General features: G+C 39.5%; 1 protein-coding gene across 2 annotated transcripts in view; it reads right to left on the reverse strand.

Annotated features, from left to right (window-relative positions):
* Positions 1-6,739: 6,739 nt before the first annotated feature.
* The window catches only part of ttc1 (tetratricopeptide repeat domain 1), a 60,927-nt gene continuing 40,416 nt past the window's right edge, over positions 6,740-27,250 (reverse strand). For both annotated transcript variants that reach the window (XM_043703884.1, XM_043703885.1), the window contains exons 7-8: positions 19,125-19,179; positions 6,740-7,387 (exon numbers count right to left, since the gene is read on the reverse strand). In XM_043703884.1, the coding sequence (XP_043559819.1) occupies positions 7,251-7,387; positions 19,125-19,179 (192 nt within the window). In that variant the 3' untranslated portion in view covers positions 6,740-7,250. The remainder of the gene's footprint in view (positions 7,388-19,124; positions 19,180-27,250) is intronic.

Below are 27,250 nucleotides of genomic sequence, written 5' to 3' on the forward strand. Positions count from 1 at the left end.
CCTAGTCCCTCCTACTAATGGAAATATCTTCTTTATTGCCACTCGAACCAGGCCTCTCAGTATTCTGCAAGTTTCGGTCAGCTCTCCACCCCTATCCTTCTAAACTCCATTGAGCACAGACCTCAACTGCTCCATATGATAAGCCCTTTATTCCAGGCTCGTTCTTGTAAACCTCCTCTGGACTCCCTCCAACACAAGCGCCTCTTTCCTTAGATACAAAGTGCAAAACTGCTCACAATATTCCAAATGCGGTCTGACCAGAGCCTTGTACAGCCACAGCAGTACATCTCTGCTTTTGTATTTGAACCCTCTCAAAATGACTGCTAACATTGCATTTGCTTTCTTGTCAACTGAACCAGCATATTAACCTTAAGAGAATCCTGAATTACGACTCCCTCCAACTATCTTTGTGTCATCTGCAAATTTAGCAGCAATGCCCTCCGTTCCTTCATCCAGATTGTTGTTTAACATGACTAGTTGTGGTCCCAATACTGACCTCTGCAAAAGTCCACTAGTCAATGCCCACCATCCTAAAAAAAAGGACCTTTTTAATCCAGACTCTCAGCACTTGCAAGTCAGCCAATGCTCTATCCATGTCAGTACCTTGCCACGATCACCATGGGCTCTTATCTTATTTAGCAGCCTCCTTTGTGGAACTTTGACATAAATCTTCTAGAAATCCAAATAGATGACGTCCTCTGGCTCACCTTTGTATATCTTGGTCAGTACCTCCTGAAGGAATGCAAACAAATTGCCAGGCATAACCTCACCTAGACGAAGTCTTGCTAACTCCATCCTATTTTACAATGCACTTTGAAGTACTCTACAATCTTATTCTAAACAATGGAGTCTAAAGTCTTACCAAAGACCGAGGTCAAACTAACCGGCCTATAGTTTCCTGTCTTCTGCCTCCCTCCTCGGTTATTACTTGTTACATTTGCCATTTTCCAGTCCTCTAGGATTTTCCCTGACTCCAGTGATTCATGAAAGATCACCAGCAATGTATCTACAATCTCAGCAGCTATCTCCTTCAGAACTCTGGGTGTGGCCCAACTGGTCTGGGTGATTTATCCTCTTTCATGTTCCCCAGCATCTTTTCCACTGTGATAGGCACTATGCTCACCTGTACCCAGTCTCTCAAAATTCTGGAATGCTGCAGTATCTTCCACTGTGAAAATGATGCAAAATTACCTATTCACTTTCTTTGCCATTTCTTTCTTCCCCATTTCTACTTCTCCAGTCGGCCAATATCCATTCTTGCCTCTCTCTTATAGTTCTTGCAACATTTTATATGAATACCTAGCTTATCCTCATATTTCACCTTCTCTCATTCTTTGTTTTAATTTCCCCCTTTTTTTAAAAAAAAAGCTTCACATCTTTAACTTCCCACTAATCATCAATGCTTTATATGCTGTTTCTTTTGGCTTTATGCTGTCCCTGACTTCCCTTATCAGCCATGTTTTCCTCGCCCTCCCCTTTGTATGTTTCTTCTTGTTTGTGATGAATTTCTGCTGTGCCTCCCAAATTACCCTGGACACTCTCCTGTCGTTGCTGCCCCAGTGTCTTCCCTGCTAGTCTCCACATTCAATCAAGTCTGGCCAGTTCTTCCCTCTCAAACTGTAGGGTGAATTCTACATTATAGTCACTGACCCAAAGAGTTTCTTCACTTAAAGTTTTTTAATCAAGTCTACTTCATTACACAATCAGAAACTTTACACATTAGGAACAGCTGAAGCCTATAAACTTGCAATTTATAGAGATACAGATCATTCTAAACTTACGCTGCCACTCCTTTATTTCTTACAAGTGGTTCACAAGTGGGAAGAAGGATTGTTTTAGACTGGCACAGATTCAATGGGCAGCAAGACCATTTTCTATGCTTAGACCTGGATGACTCCAAGGCAACAATTATATCAGCAACCCGTCACCTTAAATGTTCACTCCCTCCATGCACCAAGCAAAAGGTGTCTCACCATCTACAAAAACAGTAAAGGAGTTCCCAAGATTCCTTCAACAGCAGTTTCCAAACCTCTGAGCTACGGCACCCAGAAGGCAGGTGAATGTGAACCACACCACATGCAAGTTCCCCTCCATACCACACAACATTCTAGCTCAGAACTGTATTTTTGTTTCTTCACTGTTGATGGGTCAAAATTCTAGAACTCCCTCCATAACAGCACTGTGGGTGTTCCAAGCTTCAAAGACAGCAATGTTAAAAATGGAGACACCCGAATGATGTTTCAAGAGCAATTAGGATGTACAATAAATGCTGGCTTTGCTAGGAACATTTATATGCCACAAATAATTTAAACAAAAATCTCAAAAGAATCATAATCCCTACAGTGTGGAAATAGGCTATTCGACCCAGTGAGTCCACTCTCCAAAGAGCATCCCAACAGACTCATCTCCCTACTGTCCCTGTATCTTTGCATTTCTCATGGCTAATGCATCTAACATACACATCGCTGGACATTACGGGGTAATTTAGCATGGCCAATCTACCTAATTTGCACATTTTTGGACTGCGGGAGGAACCCCACGCAGACATGGCAAGAACATGCAAACGGCACAGAGACAGTCGTCCAAGGGTGGAATCAAACCTGGGTCCCTGGCTCTGTAAGGCAGCGATGCTAACCACTGAGTCACCACGCCGCCCTAAATTGTGGCAAAATGTTCTTCCATAAAGTGACAAGAGTATACAATCTCTTCAGAAAACTGGAGTATTCTTATGAAAATAAAATAAAAAGAGGAACAAAGGTCAATGCTATAATGTGCATTAGTGTACGTACTTGGCTATCTGTATCCATTGCAGTTCCTCTGTTAGTTTCCTCTAGTGCTTGGTTTCTGCTAAATGCTCCTCTTGCTTTGTGGGGAACCTGTTCTTATTTCAGATTAATAGCTTCAGCAAAAAGTTATTTTTAATTAATCTAGCATTTTTATAAGTTACTTGCAAATTTCCTGTATTTAAAAAATCTGAACTCAGTATCTTCAAGTGGGTTTCTTGTGATATTGCCAATACTTGCTATTTAACTATGGAAATAGCTTTACAAAGTATGCATATCTCATGCACGTAGCATAATTATGATTTTAGTCATCTAATTAACCATAACTAATGAAATAGCTGCAATGTACTCCTTTCTTGCTTCTGGAATGCTACCTCGAGTCTCATCTGCGTCTGGCCCTCAGCAATATCATCCAAAAACATGTCAGGTTCCACTAGCAGCAGCTGTGCCTCAAGTTGCCAAGGCTCATAGCTATGGAATTGCCTTCAGACAGCCCAACTTTCTACCTCTTTCTCCCCCTGTAAGATGCTCCTTGAAAGTTACCTTCTTTGGCCAAACTTTTAGTATATGTTCTGACATCCTTATGTGGCTCAATGTCAAAATTCATTCAATAACATCCATAAAGCATCCAAGGATATTTTGTAATGTTGCATGCATGTTGTTGTAGCTGTTTGAAGGTGTTGAAAAATGTGGTGCTGGAAAAACACAGCAGGCCAGGCAGCATCCAAGGAGCGGGAGAATCGACATTTCAGGCATAAGTCCTTCTTCAGGATTCCTGAAGAAGGGCTTATGCCCGAAACGTCGATTCTCCTGCTCCTCGGATGCTGCCTGGCCTGCTGTGTTTTTCCAGCACATTTTTCAACACTGGTACTCCAGCATCTGCAGTCCTCACTTTCTCCTAGCTGTTTGAAGGTGTTACTCCCTCAAAAGGTGATATAACCTTTCTTCATTAATGATGTACCATTATTGCAATCTTACTACCAAGGATGCTGTTGTGAGCATTTTAGTTTTAAACACTGCAATATTACATTAATGGTTAGAATTAAAGTAACATTCTAATAGAGCAGATATTAACAGAACTATTTTATTCTGGACAAAATAGCATTCTATAATTAGTATTCTAAAAATCTTCAGAAAGAGATCTTGCTTCTCCTTCATTGGTCTTGGGCCCAGTATATTAGTAAGTATCACTGGATTTGCTTGATATTATTAATAGCTTCATGCCAACTGTTAACTTTACCTCTCCACAATTCCAAAGATGTACAAAATGCAAGGCAACCTCGACAGCTATTTAATAGCAATTTTACATTAAAACACAAGCAATTTAAAAATACGAAAAGCTCTCTCTTCAAACCAGTCTTAAAAGAAATGGTGGCTTTGAAATGTAACTCAAATATTTATAACGTCTTTGAACACATCACCTTTCTGATTAATGCATTTCTCAAATTTTATAATCACTTCGAGGGCAGTATGGTCGCTCAGTGGATAGCACTGCTGCCTCAGCAGCAGGGACCCGGGCTCCATTCCACCCTCAAGCAGATGTCTATGTGGAATTTGCACTTTCTTCCCGACTGCATGGGTTTCCTCCCACTGTGCAAAGATGTGCAGGTTAGGTGGATTGGCAGTGTAAATTTTCCCATAGTATCCAGGGATGTGTAAACTAGGTAGATTAGCCCTGGGAAATGCTGGGTAACAGGGATTGGGTAGGGAGGTGAGTTTGGGTGGGATGCTTTTTGGAGGGTCAGTGTGGACTTGATGGGCCTCGTGGCTTGCTTTCACACTGCAGGATTCTATGATTTTAGTAACAAGCAGCAAGGCTTTGCCACTTGGAAAAAATGAAAGCAATCTCTACATATCACAACACCAATTTCTGCTTTTACTTTCAGTTTTGTGGGAGAACACTGATCTCTCGATAGCACCTTGCCAATATATGAGTGAATAATACTGTGGGCGGCACGGTGGTACAGTGGGCGGCACGGTGGTACAGTGGTTAGCACTGCTGCCTCACAGCGCCAGAGACCCGGGTTCAATTCCCGCCTCAGGCGACTGACTGTGTGGAGTTTGCACGTTCTCCCCGTGTCTGCGTGGGTTTCCTCCGGGTGCTCCGGTTTCCTCCCACCATCCAAAGATGTGCAGGGTCAGGTGAATTGGCCATACTAAATTACCTGTAGTGTTAGGTAAGGGGTAAATGTAGGGGTATGGGTGGGTTGCGCTTCGGCGGGGCGGTGTGGACTTGTTGGGCCGAAGGGCCTGTTTCCACACTGTAATCTAATCTAATCTAAATCTAAATACATGATGGGTCCTCCACTTGCATTGACATTTCTTTTTCATACATTACAACATCATGCAACAGTGCATGATGGCAGACATGAGAGAGGTCAAGAGCTGGAAAGGACAAAAGTGTACGTGAACTAGTATTGCACTCAAAGTCACATAACAAGAGAAATCAGACCAGCCAAGGGAAGCCTCAAGTTAATGCAAATGAAAACAACACAGACATTGCAAGTGAAATAATGTGACTTTCTTGCAATTCAAACAACTTCTACTAATTTTTTATTCCAATAATAGAGTTTACATGAGGACTAAAACTTTTAGAAAAAAGAGAAATGGAAAAGTTGATTTTTTTCCCCTTGTTATGGGGGCAAACTGTTGTCAAGAGGCTGAAAGGAGAAAGAGATTGTGGAGCTTGACATCCTACTATTTTGCAGAAAATTACCAGAGTTCAAGATACAATCACTGATAATAGGAAATGTCAAATATGAGTCCTCAACAAACACAATTCCCCAATCTAGATGACAGTGGGCACCCTTAATGCCTGTAGAAACTGAGGAATGAATAACGATTATGCTGCTGAACAAACGAAGGTCTTCATTCCACTGGCCTGTCACAAGCTCTAACAAAGTTCAGTTTAATGAAATCTTTCCGTTTTTCCAGAATGCAATAGATTTGAACATTCATACTCATAGTCACAAGCAAAACGACCTTAAAAAGAGATAAATTTTAGCTAATGGTGTCCAAATAAATGTCAGGGAGAACAGGGAATGTTCAGAGCTGTCAGTAAACATGGAGAGATAGAATAAGACCAACAACTATTAATTCATTTAACATTAATGGGGTGAAAGATAAAGGAATCTTTATTCAAAGATGCAGTAGCAAAACATGTAGAAACAGAAAAATAACAAAAATATGAAGTACAGATTCCAAAATTAGATGTGTTTGATCAAAATGAATGAATAGTTTTGAAGTAAAAAAAGATATAGATAATGTAGTAGACATAATATACTTGGATCTCAACAAGTTATTTAATAAGGTATTGCATGGTAGACCCATGACTAAGGTCAGAATGTGTGTGGGTGTGTATGTAAAGAAAAACCTGAACTCAATATCTTCAAGAGGGTTTCTTGTGATATCGCCAATACTTGCTATTTAACTAGGGAAATAGCTTTAAAAAGTATGCATACCTCATGCACTTAGTACAGTTAATTATGACTTTGGTCATCTAATTAATCATAACTAATGAAATAGCTGCAATGGGTGGGGGGTGTTTGGAGTCAGAAATATAAAGTAGCCATTCATACTTTCAATGCAGACTTCAGAAGAAACTTCTTTCCTCATGGAGCTCTTTGAACGTTGAACTCAATACCTCAAGAGCAACTCAGGAAGATTGTAGAGATACAGTTAAGAGGAAGCCAGATAAACAATTGAGGGAAAATATAATAGAAGGTTTTGTTTGATGTGAATAAATGAGAAACAATTGGAAGAGGTTTAAGAATAATAATGGATCTGCTCAGTAGAAAAGCCTGTTTCTGCATTATGAATATGAAAAAGAAAACCTTTTAAAATCCATCTGGATGGTTAAGCTTTGTGAAGCTGTGTGAAGACCAACTGATCCAAGTTAATTCCAATTGCATATTGGAACAATACCAGTTTCATGGAAAAAAAAAGAACAATTTTGATATTTTTATTTTCAGGAAGTTCTCCGAATCATACTGAATCATATTCAAACTTTATTTTTTTTTAAACTACAGAAAATAAGGCAATGGGCAACATTAATATATTCAGCATGATCAACAGTATACAGCTAAATATCAAGCTTCAGCATTTTGTAAATTTCAAATGGCCATGGTAAACAAAACGTTTACCCAGTGGTAACATGGCAACTTAACCAATGAATTATTTCTGTTCGTAAACACTATATCACACTTTGGTTAACACTTATCCAGATGTAATGACAAAATAAACATATGGTTTCACTGCTGGCTTTTACATTCAACAAGCAGCTCAAACTGAGTGTCTTGAAACTTGTGCAGATTCTAATTGTAAACAAATGCTTGCTATTGTATTGCAAACGTTGGAACAGACCAGTTTCTTGTATGCCCAGAAAAGCAATACTTTGTTATATAACTAAATGTTTTTTGTTCTTTTTACAGCATATCCTTGCACTGAGCTGTTTTCCAAATTAAGCCATTATCTATTATTGTTATTTGGATTCTGCACAAAGTTGATGGAGTATGAGCCAGAGTTGGGATCCTTGTTTAACAGGAAGTTTTCAGTGGACAGACCAAAGGGTCGCAGAACCATGTTGCCAAGATCTTTCAGCTTGCCTACAATAAAAAAGAAAAAGGGTAGGGCAATATCTCAAATTAACATCAAAAGGACTTGGGTATAGACAATTTTAAAAAGTACAAGATCAGTGATAAGTCTTTTTTTGGAAACATATAAACCCTTAATCAAAACATCTCAATTTCAATATTCAGTATGTTAAATAGCCCAACTGCAAAATTATATTGCAGCAAACAGACTACAGGTACATTATGAATTCAAGATAATATAGTAGTCATGTTCTATAAAAGGGACACGACCTGTCAATTTTCTTCATTTCAAACCATAGCTATGAGACAAGACATATTGCCTCCCAAGCAAATTATATTGACATTAAAAGGTGAAATACTAACAGCTGGAGAAGAGATACTGCAACAAATTAAAAGGTGGTGATAAGGGCAGAAACAACTACATAGGAGTGAATAGGTGGAAGAAAATGGTTGAACTCAAGAGATAAAAGATTTCTATTCTCGTTTGTCCTCCACCTTTCAACCACCTAACCCACCACCATCAATACCAAATGATCCTTTCTCCAGATAATTTTTCTCTCCGATGTACTCAGAGTTGACTCCTTGACTGGATGTGGTCTTAAAGTATAGTGGTTTCTCTCCAGTGCAACAGCAAAGATACAATTCATTATGTTGGAGGTGTGCCTTAGTTTGCTGAGTAGGAAAAAATCTACAAACAAATAAACTATTTTTCTTTATTTATTGAATTTAGTTGTTTTCAATCACAAGTGTAATGTTATGGCTCTCTGCTGGCCACATTACAAACTGTGGTCCAACATGCAAATGGATCACATGGTGCAGATACTGAAGTGACCTTAAACTTACCGAAGTAATCAATAAGATCCTATTATAACAGGGTTATGAGGCTAAATGCATGGCCTGCAGTTAGGTGCAGTGGAGAAAACTGTATTAAAGTGCAAGGCTATGCAACCAGTCAGCCTGAGAAGGAAACTCAAAGGTGGGGGAGGCATTACTTTAGCAACCGTGATTTACAACACTGCCACATGGTTAGCAGAGAACAAAACAGATTTGTGGGCACAGATGGACAATTCTAGTCAAAATATATAGTGTCATCAACAATTTCAGGTGGATTGTTTAAAAAGAATTCACAGGCTCAAAGTCTTCTGCACTGTCATTAATTATTTCATGCACATCCATCAGCGTGTGTTAACGACAGAATTTTGAATCATCTATTTAAATGTTAAAATTGAAAAATGTAACATTCATAGAGGGGACATTATAGGCTTAAAAGCATTCTAACCATTGTGACTGCTACTGAGAATTTAATGTTGCAACTTATTTATTAAAAAAATAATTAACTTGCTGTGCTAAGTGATGATGCCCCTTGATCAACTAAATCTCTATTATCTTGGCATAGAAACCCTTACAAGTAAGGTGTTGGTAGGGTCAATCAGGGTAGGACTTATACACTTAATGGTAAGGTCCTAGGGAGTGCTGCCAAACAAAAGGGTCTTGGACCGCAGGTTCACTGTTCCTTCAAAATGGAGTTGCAGGTAGACAGGGTAGTGAAGACAGCATTTGGTCCACTTGCCTTCATTGGTCAGTGCATTGAGTACAGGAGTTAGGTGGTCATGTGCACAATATTAGGCCATTTTTGGAATACTGCATTCAATTCCATTTGCCTTGCTATAGGAAGAATATTGTTAAAAATTGAAAGGGTTCAGAAACGATTTACAAGGATGTTGCCAGGGTTGGAGAGCTTGAACTATAGGGAGAGGCTGAATAGGCCGTGGCTATTTTCTTTGGAGCATTGGAGACTGAGAGGTGACCTTAGAGAGGTTTATAAAATCATGAGGGGCATGGATAGGGTGAATAGACAAGATCCTTTCTCCAGGGCTGGGGAGTCCAAAATGAGAGGGCATAGGCATAAGGTGTGGCGGCGGGGGGAGGATTTAAAACTGACCTACAAAAGGTATTGTGTGTATGGAATGAGCTGCCAGAGGAAGTGGAGGAGGATGATACAATTACAACATTTAAAAGGCATCTGGATGGCTATATGAATAGGAAGAGGTAAGGGATCTGGGCCAAATGGCACGAGAGTGATTTAGGATATCTGGGTGGCATGGACTTGTTGGACTGAAAAGTCGGTTTCTGTGCTGTTTCCATAGAGGATGTACATCTCTATGACTCTCTAATTATAAATCGTTTGGGTAACAAAAGAAAGTCACAATTAAATTAATGCATTCAATCATCATCTGAGCCCTCAACAAACCGAGATAATTTTTTATTCATTCACTACCATCTGTTAGTTTGTAATATGTAAACATTTCTTCAGTAAAAGAATGAGAGCTAGGTCAAAATTATATTGATCAATGTTAGGTGAGGGATAATTATTTTACAGCATGCCTATGGTAGTGGTTAATCACTGTTATCATGTATATTCAAAAATACTGAAATGAACCGCCATAAACACCATTCTTTAATGACTACATTCCTCTAACAACTTTCAAAGGCTGAATCAGACTTTTGCTGGTGACTGTCTCCGCTTCAGTTCATTAAAATAGAATTACATTGGATATATAGGACAGAAATGGGCAATTTCATTCAACATCTATTGCTAAATCTTACCTACATGCCTTTGTCACCTCTGTACTTAGAGTCACAGAGTCATACTGCATGGAAACAGACCCTTTGGTCCATCTTATCCATGCCAATCTGACTTAGCCAGCTCGACTATTCCGTTTCACCCTTGGTGGGTCTGAAAAGCAACCATTCACCACAATCCTACTGATGAATCAACTTTATATCCATGCTACCATGTTGCAAGATGGTGATAGAGTAAGATGCTCCAACCGGAATTCATCCACTCGCTCTGCTTCTTTCTCTTCGCTTTTTCTACTTCCTGGTGCGATTTTCCTTCCCCTTCAATTCCCACCCTCTGGAGACCTCCAGTAAGCGACAAACCCCAGCCTTCGGCCAGCAAAAATTCCTAGCCTCTGGAGAAGACTCCTGGCCTTCCGCAGCAGCCTCATGGTGGGGTATGGCGACCATCCGGCCTCTTGCAGTGGCCTCCCAGCATTGTGTGCCGCTGGCACAGAGTGAAGCCAGGGCCCAGTGCCAGCGTGGTCTGCTATATTGAATGTTTTTCTGTGATGCTGGACATTTTACTTTTATATTGTCTAAAATCTTGTAACTAAAGAAGCTGTGCCTAGATACTTTTGTATCTTAAGTCGACACTGTAATTAGCGTTGTATAAACTTTTAACTATACTCATTGAGTTTGTGTGACAATAAATTCTACTGTACATTTAATCCTAGATTTCATCCATTTGTCCCTAATTTGCTGCTGCTTTGTACTTGCTAAATTTCTTCCTCAGCAAAGCAATTCTGGTCAACCCTGTAACCCCACATTTGCCATAGTTAAACCATCTAGCTGCGCATCCCTGAACAATAAGGGGCAATTTAGCATGGCCATTGTTCACCACCTAACCTACACATTTTTCGACATGCAAACTTCATACAGTCACCCAAGGCTGGAATCAAACCGAGGCTCCTCGCTTTGTGAAGCAGCAGTGCTAACCACTGTGCCACCATGCCACTCCAATACTATGACCACTATTCAGTCACTGACATCTTTCACTTGCCCCACTTCTCAAGGATTAGCTCAAGCTATACTTCATTCTCCAATGGATTGGAAACATACAGATTAAGTCTACTGAACATACATCAGAAATCTATTGGTTCATTCACCCATAACACAATCAATGCTTCCACTTAGTACTGGGGTGGTTGAAGGCTCCCATTATCATTACTCTGAGGTCCTACATTTGTCAGATATCATTACAAAATCTACTCCTTTTTCAAGTTCACACTGTTCTGAGGGGCATATAACATACATGAAGTTGCATAATAACCCATTTATTGTTTCTTAATTCCAACCAATTGGATTCTGTAACTGACCCTTCAAGACAATCTCTCTTTCTAACACTGTTGGTCAGTAAAATACTTCTCCAATTTTTTGATGTACTTTCTCACTTCGACCAGTACAATATTTTTAAACAATGAAAGCACAAATTAAACGTACAAATTAATCTGATGAAATTATCTGCCCCCATAATGAAAGAGAAAATTTTATAATAGCAAAATTACTGCTTAAAAAAAAAGAGAAATAATTTTAGCCAACACTGCAGAAAATCTCAGGCGTTCCCCTGGTAACCAAACTGGTACAGAATAGATGTAAAGCAACTAAAACCATCCCTGTTATTCACACCATGAAAACCAAATAAGTTTTTATTGCTGTTCTAAAAGAGATCACAGTTTCACATTTTCTACAAATCATCTTGACTTATATATATATATATAAGAATGAAGGGTCTTGGTTGATATAATATTTAACAATTGCATGACCTTGACTGATAAATGATGTATTGCATCCACGAGTGTCATAGATGCTCTTAAGGCATAGTGATTGTGTCCTTGCCTCTGGACCAGGAGGCCTTGGTTCAAGCCCCACTTGCTTCATTGGTATGAAATAACATCTCTGAACAGGTTGATTAGAAAAAATAGGTTAAATATAAAGAAAATGTAGTGGATCCATCCATAAAGACATTGGTTTACTGGTTTAAAAAAAAGAAATTCATTTAACTGAAGGAAACGTCTGCTTGAGTGGAATATTGTTTTCCAATTAAAAACATTGTTATTCTTCCTGAAATATTTTCACTTTGCACAGATATTAAGAATATTATAGTTTCTGTTGTTCAGTTATGTGCACATAATATTGATGCAGACTTGTTGCATATTGAGGTGATATATATATATATATATATCACCTCAATATGCAACAAGTCTGCATCAATATTATGTGCACATAACTGAACAACAGAAACTATAATATTCTTAATATCTGTGCAAAGTGAAAATATTTCAGGAAGAATAACAATGTTTTTAATTGGAAAACAATATTCCACTCAAGCAGACGTTTCCTTCAGTTAAATGAATTTCTTTTTTTTAAACCAGTAAACCAATGTCTTTATGGATGGATCCACTACATTTTCTTTATATTTAACCTATTTTTTCTAATCAACCTGTTCAGAGATGTTATTTCATACCAATGAAGCAAGTGGGGCTTGAACCAAGGCCTCCTGGTCCAGAGGCAAGGACACAATCACTATGCCTTAAGAGCATCTATGACACTCGTGGATGCAATACATCATTTATCAGTCAAGGTCATGCAATTGTTAAATATTATATCAACCAAGACCCTTCATTCTCTGTAAAATTTTGGAATAAGTTTTCTAATTAATTTGTTCTTCCCCCAGCATCCAGGAGTTTGGCAAATGAGATAACTCCAAGTTTCGGCTGTTACTGCCACTAACTGGAAGTGAAATGCAAGATCAAATCTACCAATAATCTTCTGAATGATTCAAATAGAAAAGGATTACTTTGTTAATAACACTTTAGTGACACAATCTACATACAATTTCATATCAACCCACACTTGGTTAGCCAAATATTTCACCCCCGATATATGCTGAAGACATATGTTGGACATTTATTGCAGCTACTTCTCTCAAAAGTCCACTATTGATGAAAAGATCTAATACAGAACTGTTGCGACATTCAGCCTTCCATAAACTGCCACAGCAAGTCAACTACAGCCCCCATCCACACAGCAGTTGTTGTTGCAATACTTGACTATCATGAGACCTGGGCTGTGCATTAGTGATACTTCGAAAAACTCCATCAGCAATGCCTCCACCACAATATTTGGATTTAATGGGAGGACTATCAAAGGCTACTGTCCTTTCTGAACTCAGTTCCACAAGTATTCAGGCAAAATCAACTATGTTAGAAGAGACAGAATCTGGCAAGTATAAAAATTGCCTCTCCCCACCAGATCTTATCTCTCAAGTGGACAGCATTCGAGGGGAGGACTTCCACCGTCTTGTTTTAATACCTGGGAATTGTTCATGTCCGGTATGGCCATGAGGACTAACTTTTACAGATGCACCATAGAAAGCATTCTATCTGGTTGCATAACAATAGGGCAGCTGTCTGCCTAGGAACATAAGAAACTACAGAATATTGCATGCACAGCGCAGACCATCACAGAAGCCAACCTCCCATCCATGAACTCCGCTTACGCTTCTCGTTGCTGCAGAAAGGCTGCCATCATCAAAGACCTCTCCCACCCCAGTAATACACTTTTCCAATGTCTTGTCAGGCAGAACATACAGAAGCTTGAACACACACAACAGGTTCAAGAACAGCTTTTCCCCTGCTGGTATTAGACTGCTGAATTGACCTCTCTAAGATAGGACAATAAAAAATATTCTATATAAAGGATATTCTAATATCTAATCTAATGCTGATCTTGCTTTGTGCACCTCCTGTGCAGCTGTAACCTTGTATGCCTTGCTCTAGGCACCTGATGATCTGTATACCCTTGTTTGCTTTGATCTGCCTGTACTGCTTGCAAATCAGAACTTTTCACTGTACTTAGGCACATGTGACAACAACAAAAAAATCAAATCAAGCCTTTGGTGGACTGAAAAGGTTTTAAAGAGAAAATCACTGTCTTAAAATAGTCTCAACAATCACCTGGCCAAGTTTGGCCAGGTCATGAGGCCACAGTACAATAAACAAAGACAGGCATTGGTTAGCTCTGTTAGTTGGATGGCTGGTTTGATGTGACTGTTGAGTGATGCCAACAATGGGTTCCATTCACATACTGGCTGTGGCTGCCATGACGAAATCTCTTTCTCAACATCTCCCCTCAACTGATGCTTGGGCGGCACGGTGGCACAGTGATTAGCACTGCTGCCTCACAGTGCCAGAGACCTGGGTTCAATTCCCACCTCAGGCAACTGCTGTGTGGAGTTTGCACATTCTCTGTGTCTGCGTGGGTTTCCTCCGGATGCTCCGGTTTCTTCCCACAGTCCAAAAAACGTGCAGGTTAGGTGAATTGGCCATGCTAAATTGCCTGTAGTGTTAGGTGAAGGGGTAAATGTAGGGGAATGGGTTTGGGTGGGTTGTTCTTCGGAGGGTCGGTGTGGACTTGTTGGGCCAAACTGCCTGTTTCCACACTAAGTAATCTAATCTAAAGTAATCTAATCTAATCATTAGTCATCTCTATAATGAGAGTGTATCCCTATGGTCTGGTAAGGTTATTGTGTCTTTATTTAAAGTAAGGTAAAGTCAATGTGAACCAAAATGAGTAATTATCAAAAGGGTCTGCACAGAACCCAGTCTGATGTGTAAAAAGCCTCAGCATTTTTGATCATGCAAATTTCCACAGATTGAAGATGGAACCTCACATTTATCAAGTGTAGAAGAACATAATTCCCAAAAACAGAATATAAAAGACAAGCTGAAATTTCAAGGAAATGTTTTTGGCACAGAGGATTTTTAACTGTAACTAAAACAAAAAAAGCGATCACTTGACCACTCAAGGAAAAATGCCTGGTAACAAAACTGGTTAAGGACACTGTGAACTTAAAGAACAAATGAAATAATAGCTGGCTCTAAGATACAAAATATCAATAAAAATACAATGACCTTGTTAAAACTTTACATGCCAAGAATGCCATAAGTAGTTTAAACTTCAATATGTGGATGTACCTACAAGAGAAGGTGCAAAACCTGACCTACTCTTGGGAAATAAGGCAGGGCAGGAGACTGAGGGGGAGCACTTTGGGGCCAGTGACCATAATTCTATTAGTTTTGAAATAGTGATGGAAAAGGATAGACCAGATCTAAAAGTTGAAGTTCTAAATTCGTGAAAGGCCAATTTTGACGGTATTAGGCAAGAGCTTTCAAAAGCTGATTGGGTGCAGATGTTCGCAGGTAAAGGGACGGCTGGAAAATGGGAAGCCTTCAGAAATGAGATAACAAGACTCCAGAGAAAATATATTCCTGTTAGGGTGAAAGGAAAGGCTGGTAGGTATAGGGAATGCTGAATGACTAAAGAAATTGAGAGTTTGGTTAAGAAAAAGAAGGAAGCTTATGTCAGGTATAGACAGAAGAGATCAAATGAATCCTTAAAAGGAATATAGAGGCAGTAGGAGTATACTTAAGAGGGAAATCAGGAGGGCAAAAAGGGGACAGGAGATAGCTTTGGCAAATAGAGTTAAGAAGAATCTAAAGGATTTTTACAAATATATTAAAGACAAAAGGATAACTAGGGAGAGAATAGGGCCACTCAAAGATCAGCAAGACGGCCTTTGTGTAGAGCCACTGGAGTTGGGGCAGATACTAAATGATTATTTTGCATCAGTATTTACTGTGGAAAAGGACATGGAAGATATAGAATGTAGGGAAATAGATGGTGACATCTTGAAAAATGTCCATATTACAGAGGAGGAAGTGCTGGATGTCTTGAAACACATAAAAGTGGATACATTCCCAGGACCTGATCAGGTGTACCCTAGAACTCTGTGGGAAGCTAGGGAAGTGATTGCTGGGTCTCTTACTGAGATATTTGTATCATCAATAGTCACAGGTGAGGTGTCGGAAGACTGAAGGTTGGCTAACGTGGTGCCACTGTTTAAGAAAAGGTGGTAAGGACGAGCCAAGGAACTATAGACCAGTGAGCCTGATGTCGGTGGTGGGCAAGTTGTTGGAGGGAATCCTGAGGGACAGGATTACATGTATTTGGAAAGACAAGGACTGATTAGAGATAGTCAACAAGGCTTTATGCGTGGGAAATCATGTCTCACAAAATTGAGTTTTTTTGAAGCAGTAACAAAGAGGATTAATGAGGGCAGAGTAGTAGATGTGATCTATATGGACTTCAGTAAGGTGTTCGACAAAGTTCCCCATGGGATGTTGGTGAGCAAGGTTAGATCTTATGAAATACAGGGAGAACTAGCCATTTGGATACAGAACTGGCTCAAAGGTAGAAGACAGAGGGTGGTGGTGGAGGGTTGTTTTTCAGACTGGAGGCTTGTGACCAGTGGAGTGCCACAAGGATCAGTGCTGGGTCCACTACTTTTCGTCATTTATATAAATGATTTGGATGTGAGCACAAGAGGTATAATTAGTAAGTTTGCAGATGACACCAAAATTGGAGGTGCAGTGGACAGTGAAGGTTACCTCAGATTACAACAGGATCTTGATCAGAGGGGCCAATGGGTTGAGAAGTGGCAGATTGAGTTTAATTTAGATAAACGTGAGGTGCTGCATTGTGGAAAAGCAAATCTTAGCAGAACTTACACACTTAATGGTAAGGTCCTATGGAGTGTCGCTGAGCAAAGCGATCTTGGGAGTGCAGGTTCAAAGTTCCTTAAAGTGGAGTCGCAGGTAGATAGGATAGTGAAGGCGATGTTTTCCATTATTGGTCAGAGTATTGAATACAGGAGTTGGGAGGTCATGTTGTGGCTATACAGGACATCGGTTAGGCCACTGTGGAATATTGCGTGCAATTCTGGTCTCTTTCCTATCGGAAAGATATTGTGAAATTTGCAAGGGTTCAGAAGAGATTTACGAGGATTTTGCCTGGGTTGGAGGATTTGATCTGTAGGGAGAGGTTGAATAGGCGAGGGCTGTTTTCTCTGGAGCGTCCGAGCTGAGGGTGACCTTATAGAGGTTTATAAAATTATGAGGGGCATGGATACGATAAATAGGCAAAGTCTTTTCCCTGGGATAGGGGAGTTCAGAACTAGAAGGCATAGGTTTAGAGTGAGAGGGGAAAGAGATAAAAGAGACCTAAGGGGCAAAATTTTCACTCAGAGGGTGGTACTTGTATGGAATGAGCTGCCAGAGGAAGTGGTGGAGGCTAGTACAATTGCAACATTTAAAAGGCATCTGGGTGGGTACATGAATAAGAAGGGTTTGGAGGGATATGGGCCAGGTGCTGGCAGGTGGGCCTAGATTGTGTTGGGATATCTGGTCGGCGTGGTTGAGTTGGACCAAAGGGTCTGTTTCCGTGCTGTACATCTGTATGACTCTATCTTCCTTTTGTACTGAACATTATCCCTTTTAATTAGATAGCTGTGTGTAAGCTTGCCTTCATGTCTTCAGCTTTCTTCTTGGGGTTAACAGATAATAAAATTGCTCTTTTTTCACTCTAGAAAATATTGTTTTTGATCCCTCATTAGGGAGAGACAACAGGCGATGGTTTAACCAGAGAGTAACCACGGCTCAGGTACGTGGAGAGATTGAGAAAGTAACCTCAGCTGGTGTGGGAACGAAACCCACATTATTGGCATCACTCAACAGTTACATCAAATCAACTGTTCAGCCAACTGAGCTAACCAATGCCCAACTTTACCTTTGCTTTCATGACCTGGCTAACCTGTGATCATGTGATTGCTGAGGCCATTTTAAGATAGAGATCTTCCTCTTTCAAATCATGTCAGGTCACTACAGTCCCAGGTATTCAAATAAGATGATTCAAGTCCTCTCCTAGAATACTGGCCACTTGATAGGTGTGAAAATGGGACCTTTTTTGAGGGAGGTGGAGGAGGGATAATTTCTAACTTCCCAGATTCAGTACCTTCTATAGTCATTGATTTTGCCTGAGTTTTGCTTCAATGCTTGTGGAGCGGAGTTTAAAAAGGACAGCAGCCTTTGATAGTTTTCCCATTAAATTTTTGAGGTTGCAGCAGAGGCATTGTTGTCATAATCTACGTATCACAGATGCACAATCCAGGTATCGCAACAGTCAACAAACATTGGATAACTACATATTATATCAGAGAGAGGTATATTTTAAACATTTGTTGATGCCAACTAAAGAGGGTGAAGAGAGGTGAGTCAGTTCATTCCTCCTTACATGGTTGCAATAAAAGCAAATAAAGTGTATTACACTACTAAATTACAACTCCCAAAACATATACATTTTTGGGTTGTTTCTCTCAAAGATTTGAAAGACCAACTTTGTTTCAAGTAAGCAGAAAGCCCAAGAAACCTCAGCTCTTCGACAAATCTTTGAAATGATGAGACTAAGAATCTAATTTGTGTTTTGAGGCGGAGACGAAATAGGTGCAAAAGCATACGTGTTAAGAAATTTGGTTTATAAAGTAATTGTGTTCATTGCAATTTTAATTCTAATGTTAATACCTAAGACAGTATAGTTATTCATAGAATAATAGAATCCTTGCTACGTGGAAGCAGGCCATTCAGTCCATCAAGCAAACACCAACCCTCGTGAGACCACCCCACCCAGACTCACGCCTCTACCTATCACTGTAGTCCTATTAGATTAGATTCCCCACACTGTGGAAACAGGCCCTTGGGCCCAACAAGTCCACACCAACCCTCTGAAGAGCGACCTGCCAAATGGCGACCCACCCAGACCCATTCCCCTAGATTTACTCCTGACTAATCCACCTAACACTACGGGCAATTTAGCATGGTTAAATTGCACATCTTTGGACTGTGGGAGGAAACCCACGCAGACACGGGGAGAATGTGCAAACTTCACACAGACAGTTGTCCAAGGCGGGAATTGAACCCGGGTCCCTGACGCTGTGAGGCAGCAGTGCTAACCACTGAGCCACTGTGCCGCCCTTTTTTTTGTATCAACCTTTTCGTAGTCCTGTATTTCCCAGGGCTAATCCACCTAGTCTGCACATCTTGGCCATCTTAGTCTGCAACCTTGTGACTTCATTCTTTTCGTAAATACCTGGATTTACCAACTTACAAACAAAAAAAATAAGTATTACTCATCTCTACCAAAATCCTAACATTACAGAGAACTATTGGATACAATTGCGTCAAAATGAAACATTGTACTTCTAGCAATATTATACTTTTGCATAAGTATTTACCTAGCATTTCTTCTTTCATTTTCTCATTTCTTTCTTCAATCTGTTGTGGTAATCGCTAGAAAGGAAAAGAGCAAATCGAGAGTAAAAGATAGCAAGTAACAGCATGCATAGTTGTACTTTCCCCAATAAACATTCAAACATAAATGCATATGGCCATTAGACACTGGGGCAGAATTGAACCATTCATGTCTGATCGCCATTGAAGCGTGCCAGATATGTTTCTCAACATGCTCCTACCTTTTTCCTGTAACCCTCCATTCCTTCCCAATCAAGAACCAGTTTTACTAATATTCAATGGCTTGGCCTCCACAGTCCTTAGGGCATTGAGTTCTGTAAATTATAACCACTCATTGGCTGAAGAAACTTCTCATCTCAATTCAAAAGAATTATGCCTTCATTCTGAGGCTATGCACTCAGGTCTTAGTCTGTCTGGCTGCTGGAAACACCTTCTCACATTCACTTCATTCAGGCCTCTCAGTATTCTGTAAGTTTCAATCAGATACCTCCCTCAACCTTCTAAATTTCGAGTATGGCCCAGAGTCCTCAACTGCTCCTCATATGACAAGCCTTTCAATTCTAGGATCAGTCTTGTGAAACTCCTTTGGACCCTCTCTAACGCCTTCCTTAGATACAAAACCAAAGCACCTCACAATGCTCCAAATGTGGACTGACTATAACATTTTAGATCCTCAGCAGTACATTTCTACTTTTGTATTATAGCCCTTTTGAAATGAATGCTAACATATCTTCTGCCAATTGACCTGCATACTAACCTTAAGAGAATTCTGAACTAGGACTGTGAAATCTCTTTGTGCTTAAATTTCTAAAGCCTTTCCCAGTTTAGAATATGGTCTACGCCTCTATTCTTCCTACCAAAGTGTATAACCTTAAAGTATCCCATATTGTATTCCATTTGCCACTTCTTTGCCCACTCTCCTAGCCTGTCCAAGTCCTTCTGCAGCTTCCCCATTCCTACCTATCCCTCTACCTATCTTTGCGTAATCTGAAAATTTAATGACAATGCCCTCAGTTCCTTTGCCCAGATGGTTAACTCCATTATCATGTGGAGTTAAAAGAACTAACAAAAGATCAAACATGACTGATTTGCAGATTATGGATTAGGAAAATAATGATTAAACTTCATTTGTTCATATTAAGATTTGGAATCTAATACAGGTGAAACAAATAATATAGACTTCACATCACAGTTCAGTTTGAGAATCTCTGCTTAGCATGCTCCCTGCAGTTGGTTCCATCTCAACAAACTATTTTAGATAAAGATTGCATTTCAAGACATCCATTTTATGCTCCAATGCCAAACTAGATCAGTGTGTAAGCAATGTGTCTTTTTTTAATAAATCATTTAGTTACTTCAAAATAACTGCAAGAAGTTGAACAAAGTGCTTTACTGCTGACTGCAAACTCAATTTGTGTTTTAAGAGCTACCATTATTTGTCTTGTTTAGTGCTACATCAAAATTAAAACGGAACTGATTTTGCTACTCAGAGATGGTTAAATTTGGAATAGCAGCATTACAACCATTACAATTGAGCAAATCACTTCAAAACAAGCTGCCAAGTATTGTTCCCTTCAAAGAGGAAGATTTGATGAGTGGAATGAGATAAATGCAACACCACATTGAACTGTGGGTTATGTTAGTCCAACACAAGCAACATGGTCAAATTTTTAACAGTTAATAAGGTTTTAATAGTGGTCAAAAGACAAAATATCAAAGCTGTTGGAAATCTGAACAACAAAAAATGCTGGAAAATAACTGAATTATCACTTGCCTGCTCTTCTATGAGCCTTTCTCCACATTGTTACATTTTTATAATTCAACCATGTTCCACTTTTCTGTGTTTACACATCCTCTTGATCTCATATGCATCTTTTGTTTCTTTTTGCTTTATTCTGTCATGCTGTTACAACTCTTTCGTTTACTTAAGTACATCCTATTATTGCATCAGCTTTGCTTCTTTTTGCACTGGCTTAGATCCTTCTTCTAACCTATTCATCTCTAATATTCCTCCAGTGTGGCAAAATGTTATAATGTGAAATATAAACTTAAGTCCTTGTTCCACAATATGACCAGACTGCACATTTCCAGGATTTACGCTTGTATCCAGCCATGAAGTGCTGATGCAATAAGTGCTAGATCTGGCATCACAATTCCCCATCCAGACTTCCAGCTCAAACCATTAACTCATGTGAATTTTAGAGGGAAAGTGAGATTCTGGTTAATTGGAAGGAATAAAGGTAAGTCACCAACAATTACTTAAACAAATGTGAGGTGAACTGGAGCTTCAAGAAGGAAGTGAAGAACCTTGGATAGGTAAAGGATGGTAATGATGAGATGTTGAGAAAGACTGTATATGGATGATCTTTTCAAGTTCAGTGAAGCGACGAGGAAAGGTGTTTTGTGAAAAATGGTTGTGGAATTTGAAGCTGAGCAGGATGGGTGCTAAGGTAAAAATAACAATTTTGGTAAGCACGTGGATCACAAGATAACTGAACGATTAAGAACTGAGTGGAAATGCAGTGCGGTTAAATTGTACAAAACAACTAATATTCAAAGGGCTTTTGGATGGTGAGACCAAAAGTGACAGGGTTAAAGTAAAAATGGGCATATGGAAAACTTCGGACAGTAATAGAAGACAGGTAACACCAGAGGCAGCACAAATGGCATTAGCCAGAGAGTCATAGAGATGGACAGCATGGCAACAGACCCTTCTGTCCAATTCGTCCATGCCGACCAGATATCCCAACCCAATCAAGACCCATTTGCCAGCACTTGGCCTATATCCCTTCAAACCCTTCCTATTCATTTACCCACCCAGATGCCTTTTAAATGCTGCAATTGTACTAGCCTCCACCACATCCTCTGGCAGCTCATTCCATACACGTACCACTCTGTGTGTGAAAACATTGTCCCTTAGGTCTCTTTTATATCTTGCCCCCCTCACCCTAAACCTATGCCCTCTAATTCTGGATTCCCCCATCACAGGAAAAGAAGGACTTTGTCCATTTATCCTATCCATACCCCTCATGATTTTATAAACCTCTATAAGGTCACCCCTCAGCCTCCGATGCTCCAGGGAAAACAGCCCCAGCCTGTTCAACTTCTCCCTATAGCTCAAGCCCTGGCAACATCCTTGTAAATCTTTTCTGAACCATTTCAAGTTTCACAACATCCTTTCGATAGGAAGGAGACCAGAATTGCAAGCAATATTCCAAAAGTGGCCTAACCAATGTCCTGTACAGCCACATGACCTCCCAACTCATGTACTCAATACTTTGAAACAGTCTAAATTAACAGGTTCCTTGCAGCTGACGATACAAGAAACAGGTTTCAGAAGTCCTTACATTATGGCAAAACAGTTTTGTAGGTTTATTCTACCTTCAATGGTAGTCATGAAGTATTAAGGGGATTTGGTTGAGACAGTGAAGAACAACAGAGCTTGATTTAGTCTTGCCAGTTGTGTGCTAAGTGCATTTAAGTTTGTGGCCAGACTTAAGAAAAGTAACTACTGCATTCAGTTAACATCAGAAGTGGGAGACTAAGAACTGATGAAATATTAGAACTGAGAATATCACAGCAGCAAATTCTCCAATGTAGACCGTTTTCATATTAAAAACCAGGAATTCAAATATTTTATACTGATATTTTGCCTTCCTTGCCCCAAAGTGAAAGGATTGCTTTTGACACAATTTTTTACATTAATTAAAATTTTAGTTAGAATATGAATTTTTAATTTAGTTATTTCAATTTGAAATTTAATTTTTAATTGCAAAATCTTATTTTAATTTTCATATTAGTTCACATAACTGATTTTTAATTTGAGTGAAAATTTGCTGATATGCAATAACCTAATTAAGCATTAGAGCAATAATAAATTATTTAAATCAGTTTATAATCTAATTGATTTATAAAAAATATTCATTAATTCTAAATCAAGCACTCATGTCAATGGCAGCTTAACCATTTCACAAGAAACTGATGGCGTTAAAAAAACTAGGAACATATAGGACTTTGACAACTGACTTTAATTCTTATTAAAGGAATGTATCATGATAACATTATAAAATATTTATATTGAACAGAGGAGACAGGATATGGTCAATATCAGAATGATATTGACATGAACAGTGCCCATCATGAAATGGATTTTCCACCAGGCCGGAAGCAAAACATTTATGATGAGTCAAAAAAAATCAATAAAGGATAGGATAAGGTCTATAATAAGTACAGAACTACAATATAAATATTTCTTATCAAGCTGTCCAGACAAGAACCCCTCAGTAAAGGACAATATGCTCTTTCAAAACGAATGAGCAAACTTGGGTCAATAGTCTTATTTCTATCCATCTTGTGAAGTACCAGTGGTTACATGGTTCCAGGTTGGCTCTAAAACATCTGCAAAATGCAACGGGACACAGGTTAACTGATTTCCTGAAGAAGGGCTAATGCCCGAAACGTCGATTCTCCTGTTCCCTAGATGCTGCCTGACCTGCTGCATTTTTCCAGCAACACATTTGCATCTCTGATCTCCAGCATCTGCAGACCTCACTTTCTCCTCACAGGTTAACTACTTCCAAAGAAAAATATACAGATACTGATAACAATAAAACCTGGGTGCAATTTGAACATTTTTATGCTATTTATAAATGTTTGAAACATTTGTGTATATACTTGTAAAATTACAGTATATAATTTATAAATGTTCTCATATAAGGCTATGTGCACAATATTATCAATATACTTTACACTGCCTGTCCACTGACTCGCCTGCAAGCTAAGTATTCTTATGCACTGCAATATAATGAAACATAAACGCTGCTCCAGTGGGAACAGTTGAAATATTGCTCTTGTAATGATACTTCTAATTATGTTTCCATTTACAACCAATATACAACTGCTTCACCAAGCACTCTCCTTCACATCCATGTACTGATTGGACAATTTCTCATTGTCCCACTTCAGAATGAAACAAGATTGGTTCATAGAACATAGAAGAAGACAGCGCAGTACAGGCCCTTCGGCCCTCGATGTTGCGCCGATCCAAGCCCACCTAACCTACACTAGCCCACTATCCTCCATATGCCTATCCAATGCCCGCTTAAATACCCATGAGGGAGAGTCCACCACTGCTACTGGCAGGGCATTCCATGAACTCACGACTCGTTGAGTAAAGAACCTACCCCTAACATCTGTCCTATACCTACCCTCCCTTAATTTAAAGCTATGCCCCCTTGTAATAGCTGACCTTATGCAACTGCATCATGACCTCAGTACTCCGGAACTCAATTCCTCTACCAGTAAAGGCCAGTACGCCATATGCCTTCTTCACTGCACTATTTACCTGGGTGGCAACTTTCAGAGATCTGTGTACATGGACACCAAGATCCCTCTGCTCATCCACACTACCAAGTATCCGACCATTAGCCCAGTACCCCATCTTTTTGTTATTCTTCCCAAAGTGAATCACCTCACACTTAGCTACATTGAATTCCATTTGCCACCTTTCTGCCCAGCTCTGCAGCTTCTCTATATCCTGCTGTAACCTGCCACATGCTTCCTCACTGTCAACAACTCCTCCGACTTTTGTATCATCCGCAAACTTGCTCACCCAACTTTCTAACCCCTCTTCCAGGTCATTTATAAAAATGACAAACAGCAATGGTCCCAAAACAGATCCTTGTGGAACACCGCTAGTGACGGCACTCCATGATGAACCTTTGCCATCAACTACTATCCTCTGTCTTCTTCCAGCCAGCCAACCCCTAATCCAAACCTCCAACTCACCCTCCATGCCATACCTCCGTATTTTTTGCAGTAGTCTACCATGGGGAACCTTATCAAACGCCTTACTAAAATCCATATACACCACATCTACTGCTTTCCCCTTGTCCACCTCCTTAGTCGCCTTCTCAAAGAATTCAACAAGGTTTGTGAGGCACGACCTGCCCTTCACAAAACCATGCTGACTTAATCTGATATTTACAATTATCAAACAAATCCTTTTTGCCCCTGAAAGGCTACAGAATAAGTGTTAAATTTGTAACAATTGCTCTGTGGTTCTAATTTCAAAGGATTTGACTGGGCGTGTAAGAAGATCGAGAGATCACAGATAATCCTTACTTTCTACACCAGCTGTTGAAATGCTGGAAGTACCACAGCTGGATTTCCCTTTACCCAACAAGAATACTGCACATACAGCTAGGGAGAAAAGTTAGAAGCAGCCATCGTGTATTACAAAGACTTTGTTGTTCTTAATAAACCTCAAAATTATTATAAGAATAAATTTTGGAAATACAGTGGATGTATTGACTTTAGAAAAGCATTTAACATAGGAGATCACTAGGGAAAGTTAAGGGATCTGGCAGAGCAAACCAGATTGTTAACTGGTTTGAAGGATGAAAGTTAGGAATTAAGACATATTCTCCAAGAGGGATTCTACATTTTCACTAGTGTTCTGTGTGTATTGATTATGTACATTGTGATTTGGATACAGACCAAGAAGGATTGATTCTGAAATTTGCAGACGATTACAAAGTAGAACATTGCTTGCTATTTAGTAATTCAAAGAAATTGCACAGGTATTGATAACAGAACAGACTACATGTGACGAGCAGTCTATAGTGTCATTGTGAGGTAATGCATTTTAGTTTAAAAAGAAAACAGTAATTATATGCTAAATTGAATTAAGAAATCAGATTTGGGTTACAGGTTCCATGAAATTAAGAACAGTATTTCCCGGTTGATAAGGATATTAAAAAAACTCCAATAGAATTCCAGGTTTGGTCTAAGGGATGCCACAGAAATGAAAAAAAAACAAGGTAACAGTGAGCCTATAAAGAACCTTAATAAATGTTTTTCAGCTGCCAATGGTTCTCTAATAATTAATATGTCCTCTTTGGTATCAAGAGCAAAACAAACTCATTTTCAATGAAGTTATTGATATACATAGTGAACAGAAATAACAGTGAAATGAACCCATGTACAGTATTGAAACTTTAGAAAAGGGCATTAGGAAAATTCGTTTAATGTTAGAATTCAGACAGGGTGAGTGAAGTCAGTCAGATAATTTACACATATGGAAGGTTAACATTAATAGACTGATTGGGCTAAATAGCCTGCTGTCATATGGTGTTCCCATATATTACAATTGTCAGTTTACTCACGTAAAAGTAAATAAACACCATTCACTATGAAAAACAGAATCATTTCCTACATTGCCAACATAATCATAATTAACAGACACTATTCAGTGTCTCATTTTTCCGAAATATTAAGACTTCAAATGATGGAATTTGTTTATTTGTTTGCATAATCTTAAGCGTATAACTCTACAGAGCTAGAATCTTTGAGTTAAAAGATCCAAACATACTGTAACCAAAATCCCTCATACCACCTCGTGGTTCTGACCTCCATAATTGCAAAGTGCTTCAAGAGGTTGGTCATGGTTCACATCAACTGCAACGGAGACTGTCCCCATCCCCACCCTCCTATTTATCTCTCAGTACCCTGGTTGCCCCCTCCACACTCCTGATGAAGGGCTTATGCCTGAAACATCGACTTTCCTGCTACTCAGATGCTGCCTGACCTGCTGTACATTTCCAGCACCACACTTGTCAACTCGCATCAACTGTAGACAACTTTATTGTCTTGATCCTTTGCAATTTACCTACCTGCACGACAGGCCAAAGGCAGATGCCATCTCCCTGGATCTACCTACATTGGAACATCTGGATAACAAGGATGCCCACATCAGGCACCTACTTATTGACAGCATCCCCGCCTTCAACATCATAATTCCAAATTAGCGCATCTCTAAACTCCGAGACCTAGGCCTCTGTTCCCCACTCTGTAACTGGATGCTTGACTTCTTGACCCATAGACCGCAATCAGTGAGAATAGGTGACATTTCCTCCACTGTCGTGTTCGTGACTAAACACTGGTGTCCCAGAAGGCTGCATAATCAGCCCCCTACTATATTCCTTATACACTCACGAGTATGTGAACAAATTCTGCACCAACTCCATTTACAAGACTGATGACACGACTACTGTAGGTAGCACCTCAAACAACGAGATAGAAGACAGGATAGAAATTTGAGTGCTTAGCG

The sequence above is a fragment of the Chiloscyllium plagiosum genome, chromosome 14 (assembly GCF_004010195.1).
Source record: "Chiloscyllium plagiosum isolate BGI_BamShark_2017 chromosome 14, ASM401019v2, whole genome shotgun sequence".
In the NCBI taxonomy this organism is placed as follows: domain Eukaryota; kingdom Metazoa; phylum Chordata; class Chondrichthyes; order Orectolobiformes; family Hemiscylliidae; genus Chiloscyllium; species Chiloscyllium plagiosum.